This window comes from Capricornis sumatraensis, chromosome 4, assembly GCF_032405125.1.
Source record: "Capricornis sumatraensis isolate serow.1 chromosome 4, serow.2, whole genome shotgun sequence".
In the NCBI taxonomy this organism is placed as follows: Eukaryota; Metazoa; Chordata; class Mammalia; order Artiodactyla; family Bovidae; genus Capricornis; species Capricornis sumatraensis.
In genome coordinates, this window is record NC_091072.1 from 59,539,683 (window position 1) to 59,562,702 (window position 23,020).

General features: G+C 36.8%; 1 protein-coding gene across 1 annotated transcript in view; it reads left to right on the forward strand.

Annotated features, from left to right (window-relative positions):
* The first annotated feature begins 2,826 nt into the window (after positions 1 to 2,826).
* Positions 2,827 to 23,020, forward strand: part of LRRIQ1 (leucine rich repeats and IQ motif containing 1) — a 200,692-nt gene continuing 180,498 nt past the window's right edge. The window contains exons 1-6 of the mRNA XM_068972048.1: positions 2,827 to 2,970; positions 5,012 to 5,123; positions 11,307 to 11,398; positions 12,877 to 12,994; positions 13,739 to 13,962; positions 18,810 to 18,884. Of these exons, the coding sequence (XP_068828149.1) occupies positions 2,827 to 2,970; positions 5,012 to 5,123; positions 11,307 to 11,398; positions 12,877 to 12,994; positions 13,739 to 13,962; positions 18,810 to 18,884 (765 nt within the window). The remainder of the gene's footprint in view (positions 2,971 to 5,011; positions 5,124 to 11,306; positions 11,399 to 12,876; positions 12,995 to 13,738; positions 13,963 to 18,809; positions 18,885 to 23,020) is intronic.

Sequence of the window (23,020 nt, forward strand, 5' to 3'; positions counted from 1 at the left end):
GATGAAGCGTTCGTTTTCGTTTGGAATAGAGATAGTTTGTCCTGCTGGGGCACCTGTAAAGCCCGTCTTCCTTGGGATTGGCGGTTGCCGTGGTTACTCTTTGTTTGGAAGGCGGGCACTGTTTTCCAACCTTGCTGGGGGATTCAGCCGCTGCTGGGTGAGCGAGCACCCCTCAAGACCCGGGTTGATGGAGCGGGAGGTGCCGCAAAACTGCGGGAGCGCAAGTGGAGCCGGGCCCCTCTCCGCCAAGGCCAGCCTTGAGGGCGAAGGGGGGCCCCGCGCCCAGGAAGTGCTGAGCCAGTCTGTGGTGCGAGAGGCTCCTTTCAGTTTTGAAAAATTTTGGTAGTTCACTCAGAACTTGAGGAACTATCATTGAAGGGTGGGGTTCCTTAAAATTTCCCGGTTTGGGCTGCTTTGTGTGCGTGCTCAGTCGTGTCCGGCTCTCTGTGACCCCATGGACTCTAACCCTCCAGGCTCCTCTGTCCATGGGATTTCCCAGGCAGGAATATTGGAGTGGGTTGCCATTCCTCCTCTAGGGGATCTTCCTGACCCAGAGATCGAACCCTCATCTCTTATGTCTCCTGCATTGGCAGGCGGGTTCTTTACAAGCTGAGCCACGAAGACTCCCCACTTAAGCCATTAAGACACCCCACTAAGCTCGCTTGGCACCTTTGGCCAACTCCAACTGATTTATTATCAACTTGAAGTAGTTTAACTAACCTCTTTGCAGTGGGATCGATCCAAGGCTGCTGTATCCAATTCTGTGGCTATAGGTGACCATTGATAGCTTAAATGCAGCAAGTCCAAATTGAAATGTGCTGTAAATGTAAAATACACAGCAGATTTTGAAGAATTATTAATGTACAAAACAAAGTATAAACTTTTTAGCTGACTATATAATGAATACTTTTCTGTTGACTCTGTTGAAATAATATTTTTGATATAATGGATTGAATTAATATATATTATAAAAAATTCAACTGTTTCTCTTTACATTAAAAAAAAATTGCCACTAGAAAATTTAAATATGTTGCTCAAATATGTGATTGGACAGGACTGATCTAAAGAGCCAGTAGATGAGCTGAGATGGACGTATGATGGAAATGTCCCTTTCCTTTACCCTATTTTTCTGCCTTTCTTTCTACATAAAGTTTTGTGTGTCTCTGAATTCTGCTTTATAGCCATTTAAAAAATCTAATTTTCCACCTAGCAAAGGTTTTTCTCCCTATATTCATTCAAAGCTTTTGAATTGCATTTTAAGTAAGTTAGATTGTGGGATAGCATTTTGTACTTGTTCTGGTTTTGTTTTGGATGAAGGAGGTTATGAATAAAATTGGAAAATAAAAGCTGATTAGTATGGCATTGTTCAAACTTTTTTCTTAGACCCACATTAAAACAAAAATTTACATTGCATTTCATGTACGCGTGCACACATATACCTGTACTTATAATTGAAGCAAAGTTTTTAAAACAATTTTTACATTTAGTATATATAGTGCACTTATAGTTTCTTTTCTGACCTACCCTAACTTTTCCTATCCTACCCCATCATTTAATCTAGATGACCAAAAATTGCTAAATTAATATCTTAATCCATGAATGGATTACCATCTGCAATTTGAAGTCTACTGGTTGTTCAGAAAAACTGCTAGGCAGATAATGAGCTTTCCTAATTTTGGATACCTTTGAATTGGGGGAAAAGCACTGACGTTGGATTCAGAATCTCTGAATTAGGATCCTACTCCCATTATTTTTTAGCATAATGCTATGGGGAATTAACTAACCTCTTCCAACCTTAGGTTTCTCATCTATACAATGACTATAATGACCTTTAATCTGTGAAGTTACTCCAGAGATTATCAGTCACACAAGTATCTACTAGTGCCTGGCTTGTCACAGGTACTTAATATACATGGAAGCTAATGATGGTAGTTAACAATGATGATATGAAGATATTCTGCAATGTACTGCTTAACCTATATCCATTACAAGCCTAAAGATTTAAATGAAATGAATGTTGAACTTACACATCATATATTACTCATTATTTCATTGTTGTGGCCATCTGGTAGAATTGACAACTCTGATTTAATGAGTGCAAACTAACCAAATGTGTCCCCATATATAGACCTAGGATGTTCTCTTATAAGTATTTTAATTTCTGAATACTCAAGCTGTTAACAGTTATTTTGCCATTAATTATTACCATGAAAATGAATTTTAGTGTGAAGTTTCTTGATTCAGGAAGGTAAGCCAAACCCATTCCACATAACTTTTCCTTCAGCGAATTTAAAGAGTATCATTACATTTGATCATTTTGTAGTCAAACACTAAAGAAATAAGGGATGAAAATAGGGAGAAAGCAATTTTCTTTAATATATACTGCTCCTGCTGCTAAGTCGTTTCAGTCGCTTCCAACTCTGTGCGACCCCATAGATGGCAGCCCACCAGGCTCCCCGGTCCCTGGGATTCTCCAGGCAAGAACACTGGAGTGCATTGCCATTTCCTTCTCCAATGTGTGAAAGTGAAAAGCAAAAGTGAAGTCACTCAGTCATGTCCAACTCTTCTTGACCCCATGGATTGTAGCCCACCAGGCTCCTCTGTCCATGGGATTCTCCAGGCAAGAGCACCGACATGGGTTGCCATTTCCTTCTCCATCTTTAATATGTAGTATAGGCATAATAAGGTGTGATAAAATTTTGTTAAACTAAAGCATTTTTACATAGAACATGTTGAATTGGTGTGGCACATTAAACAACCTATAGTTTTTACTAGCATTTAGCCTCTTCAGTTTTCTCTAAATGGTTCTGTGTTTTATTATGAAGGATGATGGAAGGCAACGATGATGATGATATAAAGCTCAGAGAAGAAATAGAGGCTGAATTGGATAAAATCAGCATTTCTTCCTTGGAAAAATATGATTTTGATAGCGATTCAAAATCAGAAACCCAGAGTGATAATAGTGATACAGTAAGTTTTGTGTTGTACTTTTGAGACTTTTAACTGAAGCAAGTTTTTTTAGGAGAAATACTACTTTTCTCAGTGTGTTTTTTAGACTCCTCTCATTTTTTTCCCCTTAGGGTGACCTTTAAACAATGCATATTAGTAGATATTTAAATATAAAAATATATTGATAAATTACCTATAATTTCACATGTATACGTGTGCATTTTTTCACATTAAGATGTTACTATTCATATAATCATGCATAGATATATATACATATATGTTGTTGTTTAGCTCTAAGTCATGTCCAGCTATTTTGTGACGCCATGGACTGCAGACTGTTCTGTTCATGGGATTTCCCATGCAAGAATACTGGAGTGGATTGCCATTTCCCTCTCCAGGGGATCTTCCCAACCCAGGGATTGAACCCATGTCTCCTCCATTGCCAGGTGGATTCTTTACCACGCAGTCAAGGGAAAGTGAAAGTGAAAGTCACTCAGTCCTGTTAGACTCTTTGTGACCCCATGGACTATACAGTCCATGAAATTCTCCAGGCCAGAGTACTGGAGTGGGTATCCATTCCCTTCTCTAGGGGACCTTTGCAACCCAGGGATCGAACCCAGGTCTTCTGCATTGCAGGCAGATTCTCTACCAGCTGAGCCTGGGAAGACACACATATATATTAGTATCCTGCTTTTTTACTTAATCATGAGTATATTGTTATGTGATTAGATAAGCATAAAAATCAAAATGTATGTGAAATCTTTAGATCAAAGAAATAGTTACATTTTTTTGAAATCAAATATATATTCATTTCTGTATTTCCTCCAGTGTTTTGGTTCAGTTCAGACGCTCACTCGTGTCCGACTCTTTGCAACCCCATGAATCGCAGCACGCCAGGCCTCTCTGTCCATCACCAACTCCCAGAATTTACTCAAACTCATGTCCATCGAGTTGGTGATGCCATCCAGCCATCTCATCCTCTGTCGTCCCCTTCTCCTTCTGCCTCCAATCCCTCCCGGCATCAGGGTCTTTTCCAATGAGTCAACTCTTCGCATGAGGTGGCCTAAGTATTGGAGTTTCAGCTTCAGCATCAGTCCTTCCAATGAACACCCAGGACTGATCTCCTTTAGGATGGACTGGTTGGATCGCCTTGCAGTCCAAGGGACTCTGAATAGGCTTCTCCAACACCACAGTTTAAAAGCATCAGCTCTTCAGTACTCAGCTTTCTTTATAGTCCAATGCTCATATCCATATATGACTACCGGAAAAACCATAGCCTTGACTAGACGAACCTTTGTTGGCAAAGTAATGTCTCTGCCTCCAGTGTTTATATACCTAGAAAATTTATCCATGGATTCATTCTTTTATATAAAAATTCTTAATCCAATGGAAACTTATTTTCAGCTATATTGAAAAAAGTACATCTAATTAAAATTTCCCTGAAATATTTATCAAATATCCCTGGTGTCACTTGTAGAATAATCCACCTTTTCTCAAGTGACTTGACATATCTGCTGTATATACTTAGTTGTTATACACATATAATCTATCCAGGGTTATCTATTCTTTTCCATTATTCTGTTAATTTTTGTCCTATTCTGGTTTTATATTTTTAAGTATAAAATTGGCCAAATTCCTTCAGTAGCTTTGCTGCATCAACTCTTTTCAACTAAGCTTTTTTTCCCCAAGAAAACACATTTGTCAAGTTTCTTGAAATAATTATACTTTGATTTTTAATTAGGATTGCAATAACCTACACAATACTTTAGGAAAAAATAATATTTAAGTATGTCTTTTTATCCATAGGTAACTTAAATAAGACAGAAGTTCTGAAATTATTCATTTGAGGATGAGTTCCAACAGAATCATGGATGCAATTTACAGCCATCTGAAAATGAAAGGCAAACTTTAACCAAATGTGTTTGTTTGGACTATGCTTTTTATATGAAGCTCTTTTACCTCATTCACACATTTTAGTCAAAATTTTGGCATTTCAAAACAAATTTTGATGCATAGTTTTAGGAAATAATTTTACAGTTCCTTTTATTCGTCGCATTTTTAGGATTCGGATGAGTTACCTGAGTCGGTTCTTCACTGTATCAACATCATAAAGAATAAGAGTAAAACTGCTGAAGAGCTCATTCTTCAGGACTTGGAGGATGCTGATGCTGTAAGTAAGTACAGTTTTCATCTGCTTGGTAGATAAGTTATCTGTAAGTATGAGTGATTTATAATTTAGAAAATTAAACTGCTTGAAGTTATTTCTTCTCATATACAGGTGTGTGCATTTATCTCTAATAAAATCTCTATAGTATATTGGTCTGTTCAATTTATTTCACACATCAGTTTTAATTACTACCTTCCTTATATCTCCAATAAATACTAGTTGCTAATAATTTGTTTCACTAGTTCTAATTAAAGCCAGACATTCTGTTACTTTCTGTCAAAGGAACCCAAGCATGGGACTATTTTAAAATTATCAGTTTATATGTATTTTTGAAGAAAAATATAATTTATATAAAATCCTCACAACCTTATTTGCCTCAACTGAGCAAATTTATATCTTGCAGTTATTCTAAGAATAATAGAATGAACAAAGATTTAACTAGAAGTAATCCTAGCTTCATTTATAATGAAAAAATGGCAACAATTTAAATGTTCAACAGGATGTCGGTATGTCTAACAATATACTCTTTAAAAATATTGAAAGACATTTTTAATAATACAAGTTTTATGGTATACTACAAAAGTTATTATGAAATCCAGTGTCATTTATGCTTATATTGGCATAAATTATGTGGGTATTCAGAGATGTTTATACCAAAAATATTAGTGTGTGAAAGGATCTGTTGTAGCCACTGAGAATACAGCAGAGAACGAAACAGGCAAGGATCTTGCTCTGTTATTCTAGTGTTCCCATGTTGGGAGACAGATAATAAGTAAACACATATTTCAATCATGATAATTCTATGAAGGGAGGATTTCAAGATAAGGGCATAGAGATTGATTTTGCTGTTTTAGATATGTGAAGTCAGGGGAGGCATCTCTGAGGAAGTGATATTTAAGTAGTGTCTGAAAGGAGATAGTAAGCCACATGCGATATGCTGGTGAAGAAGTGAGTCACGTAGCTATCTAGAGAGCTGGTGTTCCAGAAAGAGGGAATTGTAAAGGCCAAGGCACACTCAGTGGGCTTAATGTGTTCAGAGAATAGTCAGCCTTTGTGGTTATATTCAAGCAAAGAAAGGGTCAGATATACAAGACTCTTATAAATCCAAAGGGTGGACTTTGGATTCTGCTCTGAGTATATTAAGGTTTTTCAGAAAGGAGTGACAGAGTAGATGTATTTTGAGGCAATCATTCTGGGAACTGTGTAGTGAAGATGCCTTGAGGTAGCAAGAGTCTACAAGACTATTACAGTAGTATGGTTAGAGATGATAGCAGTTTAAATACAAATGGTGAAAATGGTCATACTCTAGAAAACATTTTTAAGTAGAAATAACCAAAAATATTTACTGATGGATTGATGTGAAAGGAAAAGAGGAAACTGACTGCAAGATTTTGTTCCGAGTACATGTGTAAAAGAATATGTAAAGACTTCTTAAATGCAGACCCTTTAGACTTTAGCAGTGATTATTGTCAAGTTAAGGTGGATTTTAGTAATTTGCTTATTTATGTTTACTAAGGTTTATAAAATGAAAATCTATTTTAAATATATTGGCAAGTATAGAGCCTGATTATGTAAAAATCAAAGGAAATAGAGAAAAATTAGTTACATGAAAGATTATAAGAACTAAAGTCATAGTAGTGGTTTAGAAAGTTATAAGATCTCATGTGTATAGCTCTAACAAAGAGGTCTGATAGTCTCAATGAATAGAGTAATTTTCTTTTTTTTTTTTATTTTTTATTTTTTATTTATTTATTTATTTATTTTTTTAACCGAGGCGCCCTTCAGGAACGCCCCGGGGTGGGCCTTTCGGCACGCCGCCCCGCCCCGCAGACCTGCGCGCGGGGAGCGGATGGCGCGAGTAATTTTCTAAGAAAATTCAAATTATCAAAATTTCTTGGAAAAGTAGAAAACATGCTGAAATCAGTAATTTGGCAAGAAGGTAGAAAGAGGTTTCTTCTCAAGTGTCAGTAGGAACTAAGGATAATTTTGTAATTGAATGGTTCCAATCCATCAAGGAGCAGAAAATCTTCAGATTATATTTCATTCATTAAAAACTGCGCGTTTTAGATGCAAAACTGTGTAAGCATAGCATACACATACATAGGAGAAACTAGAGGCTAATTTTATTTGTACATATGGATGTATTGATGAAAGTTGTCAGTTGTATGCTGCTGCTACTGCTAAATCGCTTCAGATGTGTCCGACTCTGTGCGACCCCATAGACGGCAGCCCACCAGGCTCCCCCGTCCCTGGGATTCTCCAGGCAAGAACACTGGAGTGGGTTGCCATTTCCTTCTCCAATGCATGAGAGTGAAAAGTGAAAGGGAAGTCGCTCAGTCGTGTCCGACTCTTGGCAACCCCATGGACTGCAGCCTACCAGGCTGCTCCATCCATGGGATTTTCTAGACAAGAGTACTGGAGTGGGTTCAGTTGTATACAAAAACTATTTTAGCCACTTTAAGCAGTAAGGTTTGGGGGTATTTGTGTAAAACAAACAGAGTTTTAAAATAACAGTGTGTTGTTATCTTTGTATAGTTCTACAGGTTCACTGAGCTTTGCCAGGTAGTTCCTGCTTGGATTTCTTACACATTGAAGGTCAGATATTGTTTAGGGTCACAGTCATCTGAAGTCTTTCAGTTCAGTTCAGTCGCTCAGTCGTCTCCAACTCTTTGCGACCCCATGAATCGCAGTGCGCCAGGCCTCCCTGTCCATCACCATCTCCCGGAATTCACTCAGACCCACGTCCTTCGAGTCCATGATGTCATCCAGCCATCTCATCCTCAGTCATCCCCTTCTCCTCTTGCCCCCAATCCCTCCCAGCATCAGAGTCTTTTCCAATGAGTCAACTCTTTGCATGAGGTGGACAAAGTACTGGAGCTTAAGTTTTAGCATCATTCCTTCCAAAGAAATCCCAGGGTTGATCTCCTTCAGAATGGACTGGTTGGATCTCCTTGCAGTCCAAGGGACTCTCAAGAGTCTTCTCCAACACCACAGTTCTAAAGCATCAGTTCTTTGATGCTCAGCCTTCTTCACAGTCCAACTCTCACATCCATACATGACCACAGGAAAAACCATAGCCTTGACTAGACGGACCTTAGTCGGCAAAGTAATGTCTCTGCTTTTTAGTATGCTGTCTAGCTTGGTCATAACTTTTCTTCCAAGGAGTAAGCGTCTTTTAATTTCACGGCTGCAGTCACCATCTGCAGTGATTTTGGAGCCCCCCCAAAATAAAGTCTGACACTGTTTCTACTGTTTCCCCATCTATTTCCCATGAAGTGATGGGACCAGATGCCATGATCTTCGTTTTCTGAATGTTGAGCTTTAAGCCAACTTTTTCACTCTCCTCTTTCACTTTCATCAAGAAGCTTTTTAGCTCCTCTTCACTTTCTGCCATAATGGTGGTGTCATCTGCATATATGAGCTTCTTGATATTTCTCCCAGCAATCTTGATTCCAGCTTGTGCTTCTTCCAGTCCAGCGTTTCTCATGATGTACTCTGCATAGAAGTTAAATAAGCAAGGTGACAATATACAGCCTTGACCTCCTTTTCCTATTTGGAACCCGTCTGTTGTTCCATGTCCAGTTCTAACTGTTGCTTCCGGACCTGCATACAGATTTCTCAAGAGGCAGGTTAGGTGGTCTGGTATTCCCATCTCTTTCAGAATTTTCCACAGTTTATTGTGATTCACAGTCAAAGGCTTTGGCATAGTCAATAAAGCAGAAATAGATGTTTTTCTGGAACTCTCTTCCTTTTTCGATGATCCAACGGATGTTGGCAATTTGATCTCTGGTTCCTCTGCCTGTCCTAAAACCAGCTTGAACATCAGGGAGTTCACAGTTCAGGTACTGCTGAAGCCTGGCTTGGAGAAATTTGAGCATTACTTTACTAGCATGTGTAATGAGTGCAATTGTGCGATAGTTTGAGCATTCTTTGGCATTGCCTTTCTTTGGGATTGGAATGAAAACTGACCTTTTCCAGTCCTGTGGCCACTGCTGAGTTTTCCAAACTTGCTGGCATATTGACTGCAGCACGTTCACAGCATCATCTTTCAGGATTTGAAACAGCTCAACTGGAATTCCATCACCTCCACTAGCTTTGTTCATAGTGATGCTTCCTAAGGCCCACTTGACTTCACATTCCAAGATGTCTGGCTCTAGATTAGTGATCACTTCATCATGATTATCTTGGTCGTGAAGATCTTTTTTGTACAGTTCTTCCATGTATTCTTGCCATCTCTTCTTAATATGTTCTGCTTCTGTTAGGTCCATACCATTTCTATCCTTTATCAAGCCCATCTTTGCATGAAATGTTCCCTTGGTATCTCTAATTTTCTTGAAGAGATCTCTAGTCTTGCCCATTCTGTTGTTTTCCTCTATTTCTTTGCATTGATCTCTAAAGAAGGCTTTCTTATCTCTTCTTGCTATTCTTTGGAACTCTGCATTCAGATGCTTATATCTTTCCTTTTCTCCTTTGCTTTTCACCTCTCTTCTTTTCACAGCTATTTGTAAGGCCTCCTCAGACAGCCATTTTGCTTTTTTGCATTTCTTTTCCCTGGGGATGGTCTTTATCCCTGTCTCCTGTACAGTGTCACGAACCTCATTCCATAGTTCATCAGGCACTCTATCTATCAGATCTAGACCCTTAAATCTATTTCTCACTTCCACTGTATATTCATAAGGGATTTGATTTAGGTCATACCTGAATGGTCTAGCGGTTTTCCCTGCTTTCTTCAATTTAATTCTGAATTTGGCAATAAGGAGTTCATGATCTGAGCCACAGTCAGCTCTCAGTCTTGTTTTTGTTGACTGAAGTCTTTACTGGACTGGAATTGTAAGATGGCTCACTGACATGGCTTGCAGTTGATGCAATTTGTTGGCTGGGAATTCATGTGGGGCTGTCAACCGGAGGAGGCACCTACATGTGGTCTCTCTCTGTAGCTTGCATAGCACCTGGATTTTGAGAAAGAGTATAACATGAATAAAATATTAAGAGACTAAGGTGGTACCTTGTAAAGCTTCAGATGACATTCTCCAAAGTCATGCAACATCTTTACTACATCCTGATGGTTACACAATGTCAGCGCAGATTCTGTGTGGAAGGGGAGTACACAGGATACACATACCAGGAAGTGTAGGCCTAACATCTTTGGAGGCTATTAATAGTAACTACAATAAATAACGGAATTGTTAATAGAACTGAAGAAATCAGATTCTGTGTTGAATATCTAAAGTGTAGGAAAAAAGACCTGCATGCACACTGTGAAACTGCTGTAGCAGGAGCTGCTGATAAAATGAAGCAATTCAGAGATATCCTCTTCTCTACACTCCTACCTCCAACCCAAAGCTGCCTCTATCATAGTCTGAGCCAGAGAAATGAAAGTATCTCTCTCTGCCTTTCTTCACACATAATATTTTTATGAAAATAAAGACTTGCACAAATATATCAATTGGTTGAATCTAAATCAACCTCAGAAACATACCTTCAAAGGAATCTGAAGATTTTTTTTTTTTTTTTTGCTTTTCAGCTTCTCACATAGGAAAACATGCCAGAGAGATTGTGAATGGGTCTTGAAAAAGAAAATCTATAATACTGCTCAAAATACTTGTGAATAGTCAGTTAATTGGCAGAATGGTCATCTGTTAAAAAAAAAAAATACTTTACAACCAAGGAATAAAGCAAGCTAATTGAACAAGAAAAAGAAACATAACTACCTCTTCACAGATGATAAAAAAAGATGCTAAAATTCAACAAAACCTCACAAAATTGGGAATGAAAATTTCTTTCATGAACATGTTAGTCATTATGTTTTAAATTGAGACTTTTATTAAAGCATTTTCAGTATCTTGTGCAAGATTATGTTGTTTGTGGCATGTAGACTTGAACCTTTGCTGATTTCTAGTCAAGGTGTTATTGTGATATCAAACACAGCATTATTCTGTATACATGGAAAGTGAACTTCAGTTCTAGAATATGAAAGGTGATAAAAGTACTCTAAAAATCCGTTGCTTTTATTTTTGAATAAAGATTACAGATTTCCTCTGTTCTTGGTTCTTCAGTATTTTAATATTGCTTTGATCAAGACTATTCTATAATAAAGAATTTAAGATTAAAGGATGATAAAATAGTTTGGGATTTTAACATGTGTCTTGCTTTAATATTTAAAAATGTTATAACTTATTTCTCTTTATAGGCTGTGGTTATGGAGGAGTTTCTAATAATCATATACATTTAAGGATAGAATTACCAACTGAGTGTAAAGAAAATCCAGAACAGTTAATAAAGGTATATGTTGTTTGACTGAAAGTGCTCAATATTATATAGTTAGAAATTTTCCTTTTCATCTCATATAGGATTTAAAGTTCACTGTCTTAAAATTTTAATTATTTAAGCAAATAATTGTTGGTTTTATTTTCTCTTCTGGCATAGAATATAAAGCAATGCAAATTACAGTCTTTAAAATATTAGAAATGGTGATTTGAGCCAGCAATACTTGGAAATTTAATGTAAATAAGACCAGCATAACTATATTGGATGGTATTTTTACCTAAAAAATCCAAGGAAAACAATGAAATATACTCTAATATTGTTACGTTGCTTAAGAATGTAGTATGATTAATGCAGTCTTTAAATACCCTGTAGAAACTTTAAATGTAGAATGTCTTTTTTTTTTTTTTTAAGGTAAAATAAAAACATCTGTAAAGGAGTGAGAGTAAAGGAAAGCCTAGGATTTGGGGGTAAAACTCCTGGAAATGTATTTCAGGGAAAGTCTCTTCCACAGGCTCAGCATCTTATTCATTTTTCTTACTCTTTTTACATAACTCTAATTGTATGTAACTGTATTCTTGCTCTTTTGGAGAAGGCAATGGCAACCCACTCCAGTACTCTTGCCTGGAAGATCCCATGGGCGGAGGGGCCTGCCTGCTAGGCTGTGGTACATGGGGTCGAGGAGAGTCAGACACGACTGAGCACCTTCACTTTCACTTTTCACTTTCATGCACTGGAGAAGGAAATGGCAACCCACTCCAGTGTTCTTGCCTGGAGAATCCCAGGGACGGGGAAGCCTGGTGGGCTGCCGTCTGTGGGGTCGCACAGAGGCAGACACACCTGAAGCGACTTAGCAGCAGCAGCAGTATTCTTGCTCTTTATCAGGTTAGCAGAATTTGAAAATTACTTGTATGTATGTTTCTTACTCTGTTTTTTGGTAACACTCAGTCCTGACATATTAATTTTGAATTATATTACTACTTCATTGGAATAGATATCCTGTACCTTTTAAGCTGGAGCATGGTGGAAACCTAATTATGGAAAAATATGAATCAAAATTATAACGTATATATTTCAAGGTAAATTAGAAAAAAATTGTCTTTAAAACATATTAAATATATTAGCAATTTGTATATATGTGCAATTGCTGCAGAAAGGAAATATAAAAAGATGTTAGGGGGAAACAAATATTAACAGAAACATTTGGACATGAGTATCAAGCAGGTTAATTTTGAATATTGTAGATAAATATTAGAAAGTAATTAGAATTCTGAAATACATAAGGAGGGGAAATACAATTTGCTTCCCTGAGAAAAGCATTTTTCTTCACCATTAAAGAATAATCATCAATGTGCTATAGAATTGTATTTGAGAGCAATTTGAAGTAAATAATTTTCTAGATATGTATGTGTAAATACTTAATACATTATTGAAATGACAACTTTACTCTCTGTTTTGTTTTTCTTTAATCATTGGTACTTTCTTTATCCTCTTAGATGTTATCTGAAATAGAAAAAGAAGAATTTCTAAGAAGTAAAACTCATTGTGGCAGTCCTGATTTGGTTCTGGAGTCTGATCTTTGTGATTTGCCGGTGGATGAACATGGTTTGCCAGGTGGATTAACTTGCTTGATGATACTTTTGATCATTTTAATGTGATTCACTTTAATTATCTAAAATCCTTAAACAGTTTTCGTTTGCCATTTAGAAGAAAATAGTCATGGTATTTGAAAATACTGTACACTTACTATAGTTATTTAATTACATGTTTCATAGTTGTTGTTGTTTTTTTATCCTAAATTAACTTCATTGTGGCTCAGCTGGTAAAGAATCCATCTGCAATGCGGGAGACCTGGGTTTGATCCCTGGGTTGGGAAGATTCTCCTGGAGAAGGGAAAGGCTACCCACGCCAGGATTCTGGCCTACAGAATTCCATGGACTGTATAGTCCATGGGGTCACAAAGTGTCAGACATGACTGAGTGACCTTCACTTTCAATTTAACTTTATATAAGTATATTTGAAAATTTTCCACATGTAGAGCTGACTGCAATAGATGTACCCAGACCTGCATTTTTTAAGTGTCTCTTAACCATATATGTCTCTTAACCACACACATGAATGTGTGCATGTGCCTGCACACACAGATACAAACACATAGTTTTCTGGAATAGTTTGACAAGTTATATGATTTCCTTATTGACTGCAATGGAGTTTACATGTATTTTGTGCATTAGCATACTGTCGCTTTCACTTTGGTAATATATTGACATTATTTCTTTATTTTGAAATTGCTTTAAAATTTTATATTGAATCAGCTTTGACTGGTTTGAATAAATTTTTTTCTCTTTATGATTACAGATGATGCTGATATAAATTTTGGATACTGTGAAGTGGAAGAAAGATGTCGGCAGTCCTTTGAGGCTTGGCAAGACAAACAGAAAGAACTAGAAGACGAAGAGAAAGAGACTCTCAAAGTTCAGAGGGATAGAGAAGAAAAGCAGTTTCAAGAAGAAGAAGAAAAAAGACATTGTTGGATGAAACAATTTGAAGTTGAAAAGAAGAAATTAGAGAATATTCGGAAGGTAAGTTTTCTTGTTTTTATTTTTCATTCTTTTTTTTTTTTATTTTTTTGAATCAGTAACTCCTGAATAGTACTGATGTTTTGGATTTTGGTGTAGCTCGAGCTCCATTCTATGGGTTTTAATTAGTCCTAATAATCAAAGGTGGAGAAGGCAATGGCACCCCACTCCAGTACTCTTGACTGGAAAATCCCATGGATGGAGGAGCCTGGTAGGCTGCAGTCCATGGGGTTGCGAAGAGTCGGACACGACTGAGCAGCTTCCCTTTCACTTTTCACTTTCATGCACTGGAGAAGGAAATGGCAACCCACTCCAGTGTTCTTGCCTGGAGAATCCCAGGGACATGGGAGCCTGGTGGGCTGCCGTCTATGGGGTCACACAGAGTTGGACATGACTGAAGTGACTTAGCAATAATCAAAGCAGCCCATTGGGGATTTACAGTGTTAATATGGACCCCTTGCTTATTTTCCATGAAATTCGTTGTAATTTCAGGTACTGCTTTGGATTTTGAGATCCCCCAGAGTCTATGAAGTTTCAAAGACTGTCCTAAAAAAGCTGACATTTACAACATAAATTGTTGCTTTTCTATGCCCTTCTAATCACAGAAAAAGGCAACAGAATTTTCTCCATCACAAAATGTCCTTACTATGTAGCCTGATATCTAGCAATTATGTAAGACATATTTGGTTAAAGTGGTTCAGGCATGTAGGTAATAGTTGTGCTCCATTCCCATGAATGAGCTAATTTCTGAGACTAGAACATTTTTGGCATAAGGGTTTTGTGTTGTTTTCCTTTCTGTTTTCTCCCAGCTGCTCCTCAGGTGGTCCATATCCTCAGGCCATGGTAGTGGTATCTGGAGAAACTGGTGGATTTTTGGGACTCACTTGTGGACCATCAGGATCCTTAGACTGTATGGATAACAGGCAGGACTTACATCTGTTTTGCCTTACTAAAGGTAGCTTATGTATTACTCCCAACTTACTAGTTTTGAGTCTTCCATGTACAGAACATTAGCATGTCATCACATAGGTAGTTCAGGGTATCCTAGCCTCCCATGTTGAGTACATTGCATTTCTGAATTATGTAGAAAGTAAATATGTTAAAAACAATGATAATATTGCAGAACCAGCTTGTCCATGCCTTTTACTAATAGTAAGCTACAAATCTTTAGCTTCCTTTTAGTTAATATTTTCCTTTCCACAGACTAGATTAGTTATTTTCAAAAGTCAGAAGCTATTTTTTTTCCCATTCCAGAATAGAAGTTAATACAATGTAAATTATTGGAGTAGTGTTTCCTGGCTTGTGGCAAAATGTATCACTGTTATTGATTGTTAGTGATATTTTCTAAAAAACAGCTGATTTTTAAATTCTGTTTTCATTGCCATTTTTAGTTTGTTTTGTAACAAAAATTTATTGACTACTTCAAGGGCAAAACTTTCAGCTATTCACTTGATGTTACAAAAGAAATTTAATGCCAGGGCCTTACCCTTAAAAATTATAACTTAGTTTTTGAAAGCAATTTGTACTTTATCATAAATTTATGATTTAAAAATATATATGACATTAGTAGGTTAATGTGGAGAAGGCAATGGCAACCCACTCCAGTACTCTTGCCTGGAAAATCCCATGGACAGAGGAGCCTGGTAGGCTGCAGTCCATGGGGTCTCTAAGGGTCGGACGCGACTGAGCGAATTCACTTTCACTTTTCACTTTCCACTTTGGAGAAGGAAATGGCAACCCACTCCAGTGTTCTTGCCTGGAGAATCCCAGGGACGGGGGAGCCTGGTGGGCTGCCGTCTACGGGGTCGCACAGAGTCGGACACGACTGAAGCGACTTAGCAACAGCAGCAGCAGTAGATTAGTGAGTTTCTAAATGTGTGCTTCGTTTTACCTTGGAGCTTCAAAGTTTTCCACTGGGACCATTCCATAATTTTATAATGATGGCTTCTAAATAGATAATTTACGTACTCGGTAATTCTCACCTGTGTCTTTGCTAGCTGCTTCTTCCATTTCTAAAACTATTACAAATTTCTTTCCTTAAGAATTCTACCCAACTCCCTCTTCCTTGTTATTAGTAAACGATCACATTTTTGCCTCAATTACGAACTTCTTTTTCTTTCTAATCTGACATCTGCTAGCTGCTAAGTTTCTTCAGTCGTGTCCGACTGTGCAACCCCATAGACGGCAGCCTACCAGGCTCCTCCGTCCCTGGGATTCTCCAGGCAAGAATACTGGAGTGGGTTGCCATGTCCTTCCCCAGTCCCACATCTAGTTAACATTAATTTTTGTGGTCACCTTTTTAACTTTAGTTTTTGCCTTTGTTCTTATCTCCGTAAGAGAGCTTCTACCAAAGGCCAACTTTTCATTCTTTGCTCTATATTCTACCATTTTCCAGTTTACTTTTACTTTTTCCTGTATGTTAAAATACTACTACAACTTCCTCCTTTCTTATTGCTTATACTCATGTTCAATTTTCTCGTGTCCTAGAAATAAAACAGAACAGAAAACTCAGATCACTGTTGTTTAAATATCTCTCTTTAGCTGCTCTTTAGCTTTACTTATCATAGACAGGCTTCTTAAGGAGTAGTTATTTGTGCTCAATCCATTTCCTCATCTTTCATTCAAATCTAAACCTTCTAGGTGCCTTCCACCTCCATCCCAGTGAATTAAATTGCTTTTGACAAAACCAAACCAAAACAAAACGTTGGCTTCTAAGCTGACTTTGATAAAAATACAATGACTTCTAGAACCATACCCACAGGTTCTAGTGAAGTTGCTCAGTCGTGTCCAGGTTTTTGCAACCACATGGACTGTAGCCTATCAGGGTTCCTCCATCCATGGGATTTTCCAGGCAAGAGTACTGGAGTGGGGTGCTATTTCCTTCTCCAAATGATCTTCTCAACCCAGGGATCAAACCCAGGTCTCCCACATTGCAGGAAGATGCTGTACCATCTGAGTCACCAGTCAGTATTTATTTTTGCCTCTTTTCCTTTTTATGCCAGTAAAAATCTGTTGACCATTTCATTTTCCCTTCACTTCGGTGGGACCCCACTACCTTGATTGTCTTCTTACATGTTTATCCATTTTTCCTTGGTATCTATTTTTAGGTTAATTTTTTTCTCCTCCTCCCTGAATGTGTCCTACCCTGGATTCCATCTTTTGCTCTTTCTTTTCTTATCCCATGCACTTTCTCTCATGATAGTCTCAAACACAGCAATGGCTGTTCAGAACCAAATCTATAGTTATAAAATAAAGTGAACCACAGAACTGTTCCATACTCAGAACTTAATGGATCTAATTGTCTCAATGGATCATTGTCTTTCTGAGTCATGCTCTTCCTCTGGTATTCATTAGTCATTATTTTGATGAGCTATGCTCTCATCTTAGACTAAGCTAAAAAGATGAGTACCATTTCTGACTCTTCTCTCTCTTTTATGGTCCTATCCTTCTAATAGTTCATTAGCCACTGTCTCATCCATATGTCTATTGCTGCCCCATAGTTCAGGATGTCCTAATGTCTAGCTTGGAATATTTACTATACTCTCTAATTGACCTTCCTACTTTTGGTCTTGTATTCTGGAAACTCATGCACAGTAATGCAGTCAGAAGGATAATTATTTTCCAAGAAAATGTTATTTCCATGCTTAAATGCCAGTAAAATTTCCCACAGCTTATACGAGATAATTTCCAAAGAGCTTTTCCCACTTCCTTTGATTCAGTCAGTGGGCAGTTGGTGGCAGTTTCATATTTGCATCGTGTTTGCATCTCTTCTGACTCCTGTGACCTCATCTGTAGAAGGCCCTCACTGATTCTGTCATGGACTTCTCTAATACCTACTTCACTGATCCCCTTAGTGTTTCCTTGCCTTACTTTCTTATTAAATGTGGTGGATTAGTTGTTAAGTCATGTCCAGCTCTTGTGACCCCATAGACTGTAGCCTGCCAGGCTCCTCTGTCCATGGGATTATCCAGGAAAGAATATTGGAGTGGGTTGCCATTTCCTTCTCCAGGGAATCTTCCTACCCAGGGATCGAACCCAGGTCTCCTGCATTGCAGGCATATTCTTTACTGACTGCTATCAAATGTAACTTAACAATTTTCCTAAAACTGGGTTGTAATCATTTTCCTAGTTCAAAAACTTTTAAATAAATGCCTCAAATGTTTACTTAATCTGTTAAAAGCTGAGTCATTTCAAAAACAATCTTTTGTATGAACCTTTCATAATCCTCTAATTATTACATCTCTTCCTACCGTAATCCTTATAGTTCTTATCTTGTGATTAACTTATTCTGTTAAATTTGGGGTAATGTGTGAACATATGATAGCATTTTAGAATTACTAAAGGTAAAGTTTTTGAGGAAGGGTGTTATACTTTACTGATTTTTGTTTATTTTTCAGAGCCTTAACAAAATAGATGCTAGTAATGAATTAATGAAACAAAACAATTACCCTCTGAGATGATTTATTATGTGAATTAAATGAAATAGTGTGGAGAGAAGAAAAAACCTGTAATGCAAAATCCATCTTAACATACCTTGTCATTTGTAATTTTTGCATTATCCAGGAGTATTTCTAGCTAGTGAATTTTATTATGTAAATAAATATACTCAAATTAATAAAACAGCTTTCCAAGATTACAGATATCTTCATGTGCTAATGGGAAACCTAGGTATCATTTTATGATATTTTAAGTTGAGATCAAATTTGTTATTCCAGTACTAATAATTGGGGGCCATTGGGTGAGTTGTTATCTCTAACCATTGTTTACTAATATATGTTGTAAGAGCCACACAAAATAACATAATATTTTTGATATGTGAATATCATATTTCAATATTATCATTTGTTCAGCAAGAACAGGACAAGATGAATGATGAACTTCATAAAGAGGAGAAAATATGGAAGGAGAGATTTAAACAGCATGAGGTATGTATTTATTGTTTGTAAGCAGCACAATAATCATTCTCCATTTGAAATAAATTGCTATGCTTGGACTGAATATTTTAAAATAATATTGCCTAGTTGGTATAGGATTTAATTTACTCAAGTTTTAAAAATACTTAGTCACTGGAAACTCTCCTTGAAATGAAATATCCTGACACGGAAGGTAAACTGGTTCAATTAGTGAACATATCTATGTAAAACTGTAAATGTAAAATTTCTTCTAAGGTTTGAGGAAACATACTGGTATGTTTGAGGAAACATTATGTATGAGGAAACATACCGTTATTTCATTATGATTGAGGATTGTTATGAAAGTTACTGCATTTCTTTAATGCAACTAACTGAATGTGTTAAGTATCCGTTTAAGTTTAACATGACATGTTTATTAATTTTTAACTAATTTACACTGCAGTTTTTATATGAGATTAAGTAATTGCAAGTAAAAAGTAGGTAAAATTTCCCATAATTCTGTAATGTAGTTACAAATATTACCTTTCTTTGTATTTTTCCAAGTCTTTTTTATAGTTTTATAAACACATTCCTGAAAAAGTAGGCATATCCTATCCATCTTTAAATAAAAAAGTTGGTTAAGCATGTGAAGACACAGATTCAATATGAATGACAAGAAAAAAAAGACAATAGTGATTCACAGGTAATCCAAACGTTGGAGTTAGGAGAGCCATGAAATTCCCATAATTATTATGCAGTAGCAAAATAGATAGGAGATATGAAAAGAAATTAGAATCTTTAATGTAATACTAAGTATATATTCTTCCCCTGGAGGAGGGCTTGGCAGCTCTCGCTAGTATTCGCTGGAGAAATCCATGGACCAAGGAGCCTGGCAGGCTACAGTCTATAGGGTCACAAAGAGTTGGGCACAACTGAAGCAACTTAGCACAATACAGCAGCACAAAGTATATATTCCAGACTTGAATAGTTCAGTGTAAAAAAGTAAAATTTCAGTGGATAAGTTTAACATTAGTTTTGACAAAACAGATGAGAGCATTATTGAAGCTAAAGAAAAGTCAATAGAAAATGCCCAAATATAAGCACAGAGAGAACTAAAATGGGGAAAACAGAAAAGAGAACAAGAAATATGTGATACATAATGAAAATATTAAAAATGTGTATAAAATAGTAATCTGGAAGTAAAGGAGAGAATGGGGCAGAACCTATGGGTAATGAAATAATAGTTGAAATGGTTTCAAATTGTTTTAGAAAATTCAACTTGAACATGAGTAAAGATCCCCAAGGTGAATCAATACAAAGAAAATCACACCTTGGGATTAAATAGTATAACTATTAAAATTCGAAATAAGGAGGGGAAATCTTAAAATCAGTCAAGGAAAAGGTGCATTACCTAAAAAGGAGCAACAGTAAACTGGCAGCTGATGTTCCTCCTTACATGAAATGATGGAAAGAAGACGACAGAATAAAAAACGTTTAAGTGCTAAGTGTTAAGGGTTCCTTGGATCATTGTTGTTCCGTCAGTCGCTTAGCCGTGTCCAGCTCTTTGCGACCCCCTGGACTGCAGCACGCAAGGCTTCCCTGTCCTTTACTATCTCTTTGAGTTTGCTCAAACTCATGTCCATTGAGTCGATGATGCCATCCGACCATCTCATCCTCACTTGCTCCCTTCTCCTCCTGCCCTCAATCTTTCCCAGCAACAGGGTCTTTTCCAGTGAGTCAGCTCTTCATGTCAGATGGCCAAAGTATTGGAGCTTCAGCCTCAGCATCAGTCCTTATTTAGGGTTGATTTCCTTTAGGATGGACTGGTTTGATCTCCTGTTCTCGCTGATTAGTGTTCTTTGAATCCTCAGTCTTCCTCTGCTTTCTGGACTCAGTTCTCCTTTCTTGGAGTATACAGCTAAACACTTGTCAAAAGTATACTTTGGGACAGGAAATTTTCTCAATGTTTGCACAATTGAAAATGTTTTTATTTTGCTTTTAAAACTGAATGATTAGTTTTCTTGGATGCAGAATGGAGGTTTATTACAATTTGGTTTTAGCAATTTAAAGATAGAACTCCATTACATGTTTATTTTTGCACACGCCATCTCTGGGCTTCCCCTGTGGCTCAGCTGGTAAAGAATCCACCTGCAATGTGGGAGACCTGGGTTCAATCCTGGGTTGGGCAGATCCCCTGGAGGATGCCTTGGCAACCCACTCCAGTATTCTTACCTGGAGAATCCCTAAGCACAGAGGAACCTGGCGGGCTACAATCCGTAGTGTCTCAAGAGTCAGACATGACTGAGCGATTAAGCACACACAAAGCGCGTGCTGTCTTTGCAAATCTGATGCTCATTTACTAACTTCTTTTGACGCTTTAAGATTTTTCACTTTTTGCATTCATCCACACATGTTTGCTGGTTTTCTACTGTGTACCAGGTAGGTACCTCTCTGTGAGGACTCAGGATACAGCAGTGAATAAAACAGAAATAATCCTTGCCTTCATAGAGCTTATATTCCTTAGTGTTCTGAAATATTGTTAGTGTTTACTATATGAGCCATCATTTTGTGTGTGTATGTGTGTGTGTGTGTGTGAAATTGACTAATCTGAAGGCCTTTGTTTTTGGTTTAGAAAACATTTTTCTATGATTCTCTTCTCTTCAGTTTTTCTCAGTTTTTTATTTTGGAACTCCTGTTAGTCATATGTTGAAGTTTCCGTGTTGATTGCCTTTACACCTGAACTTCGTATATTTCATAACTTTGTGTTTTGTATATTGTTTTGGGAAACGTCTAATTTTGATTTTTTTTAATGGAAACAAGTCTTTATTAAGTAACTTTTAATATCATAAAAATAAAACTCTTATAATTCTCTTTACAGCAAATATATAATATCAGTGCTTTGGCCATCTTAAGTTAAAAGCCCTTTATCATAAAATATATGGTTTTAAACTTTACTCAAATAGAATTTATAATCCCTTATGACTTCCCTATATATACATAACAAAAGAGTGTAGTAAAATTAGCAAATACTAAACTATATTGATAATTTATCATTCTTAGTTTGTGGTTTTTAGAAACAGTACACGCACCTAATATATGTTGATTCCTTGGCTTATTAGTTGCAGTGTACAATGCAACAAAATACAAAATATATGCTTGGTGAACATTCTTTTGTTTCTGTAAGACGGCAGCTAAAGATTAGGTTTCAATACTGACATTTAACTATTCTACAAGCAATTAGCATTACATCATAATATGCCATCAAGGCAATTTTTTATACTGAACAAATCAAAATAAAAACCATTATTTGTAAACTTTTATATGAAATGTAACTCTTCAAGTGGAAATAAAAAATAAAATGTGTCTATTTACTATTGAATACACATAGGATTTCAATTTTTGTTATAGGCATTTATCTGTTCAACCATTTTATCTTGACTTTTGTTTGTTTGAGTGAGTCATATGTTTTTATTTGGGCACGTGCATTTCATTTTTTATATGAGATTCTTATTTAAACATTTTTTCTTAAAAATACCTTTAGCTTTTACTTAAATAGTTCTCTCAGAAATCGGACCTTCCTTTTGCTTATTGAAGCATTTTTGTCACTGCACATCATTCGTGTTAGTTTTTCTAAATATTTGCCCAATTTTGTGGATCTGTTTACTTTTGTTTTAGGTGTTTAGTGACAATGATATTCTCACCCAACTCTGGATTGCCTCTCAGTGCGTTATGGGCTTATCAGCTCTCCTAATAGACAGGATAAGATATATAACTAGACTTAGGTGTATCTCCTGCCTCACCTTCCTTATACTATAACTTACAAAATCATCCCCTGTCTCTGCAGTCCCTGTGCTGCCAGCTCTAGGGGTCTCTTTTATCAGAACACCCATCTTATGAACTTTGAAGTCCTTTTCTCCTACACAAATTTTCGATTTTGGCTTTTCTTGCCTTTTCTCTGTGTCATTCCGACTGCATATGCTTTCCATCGTCAAAGAATTCCTCAATTCCCCAGGTTCAAGTACAGTCATAATATTAGAGTATCAGCTTACTAAATTGATAGAAGCTCCTAAATATTTTTTAAAAAATCAATATGCCCTTTTAAATAAATTACTTATTTCCTGTAAGAAAGTTTTCTATTGATTTTATTATGATTTCAGTTTCAGTATTTG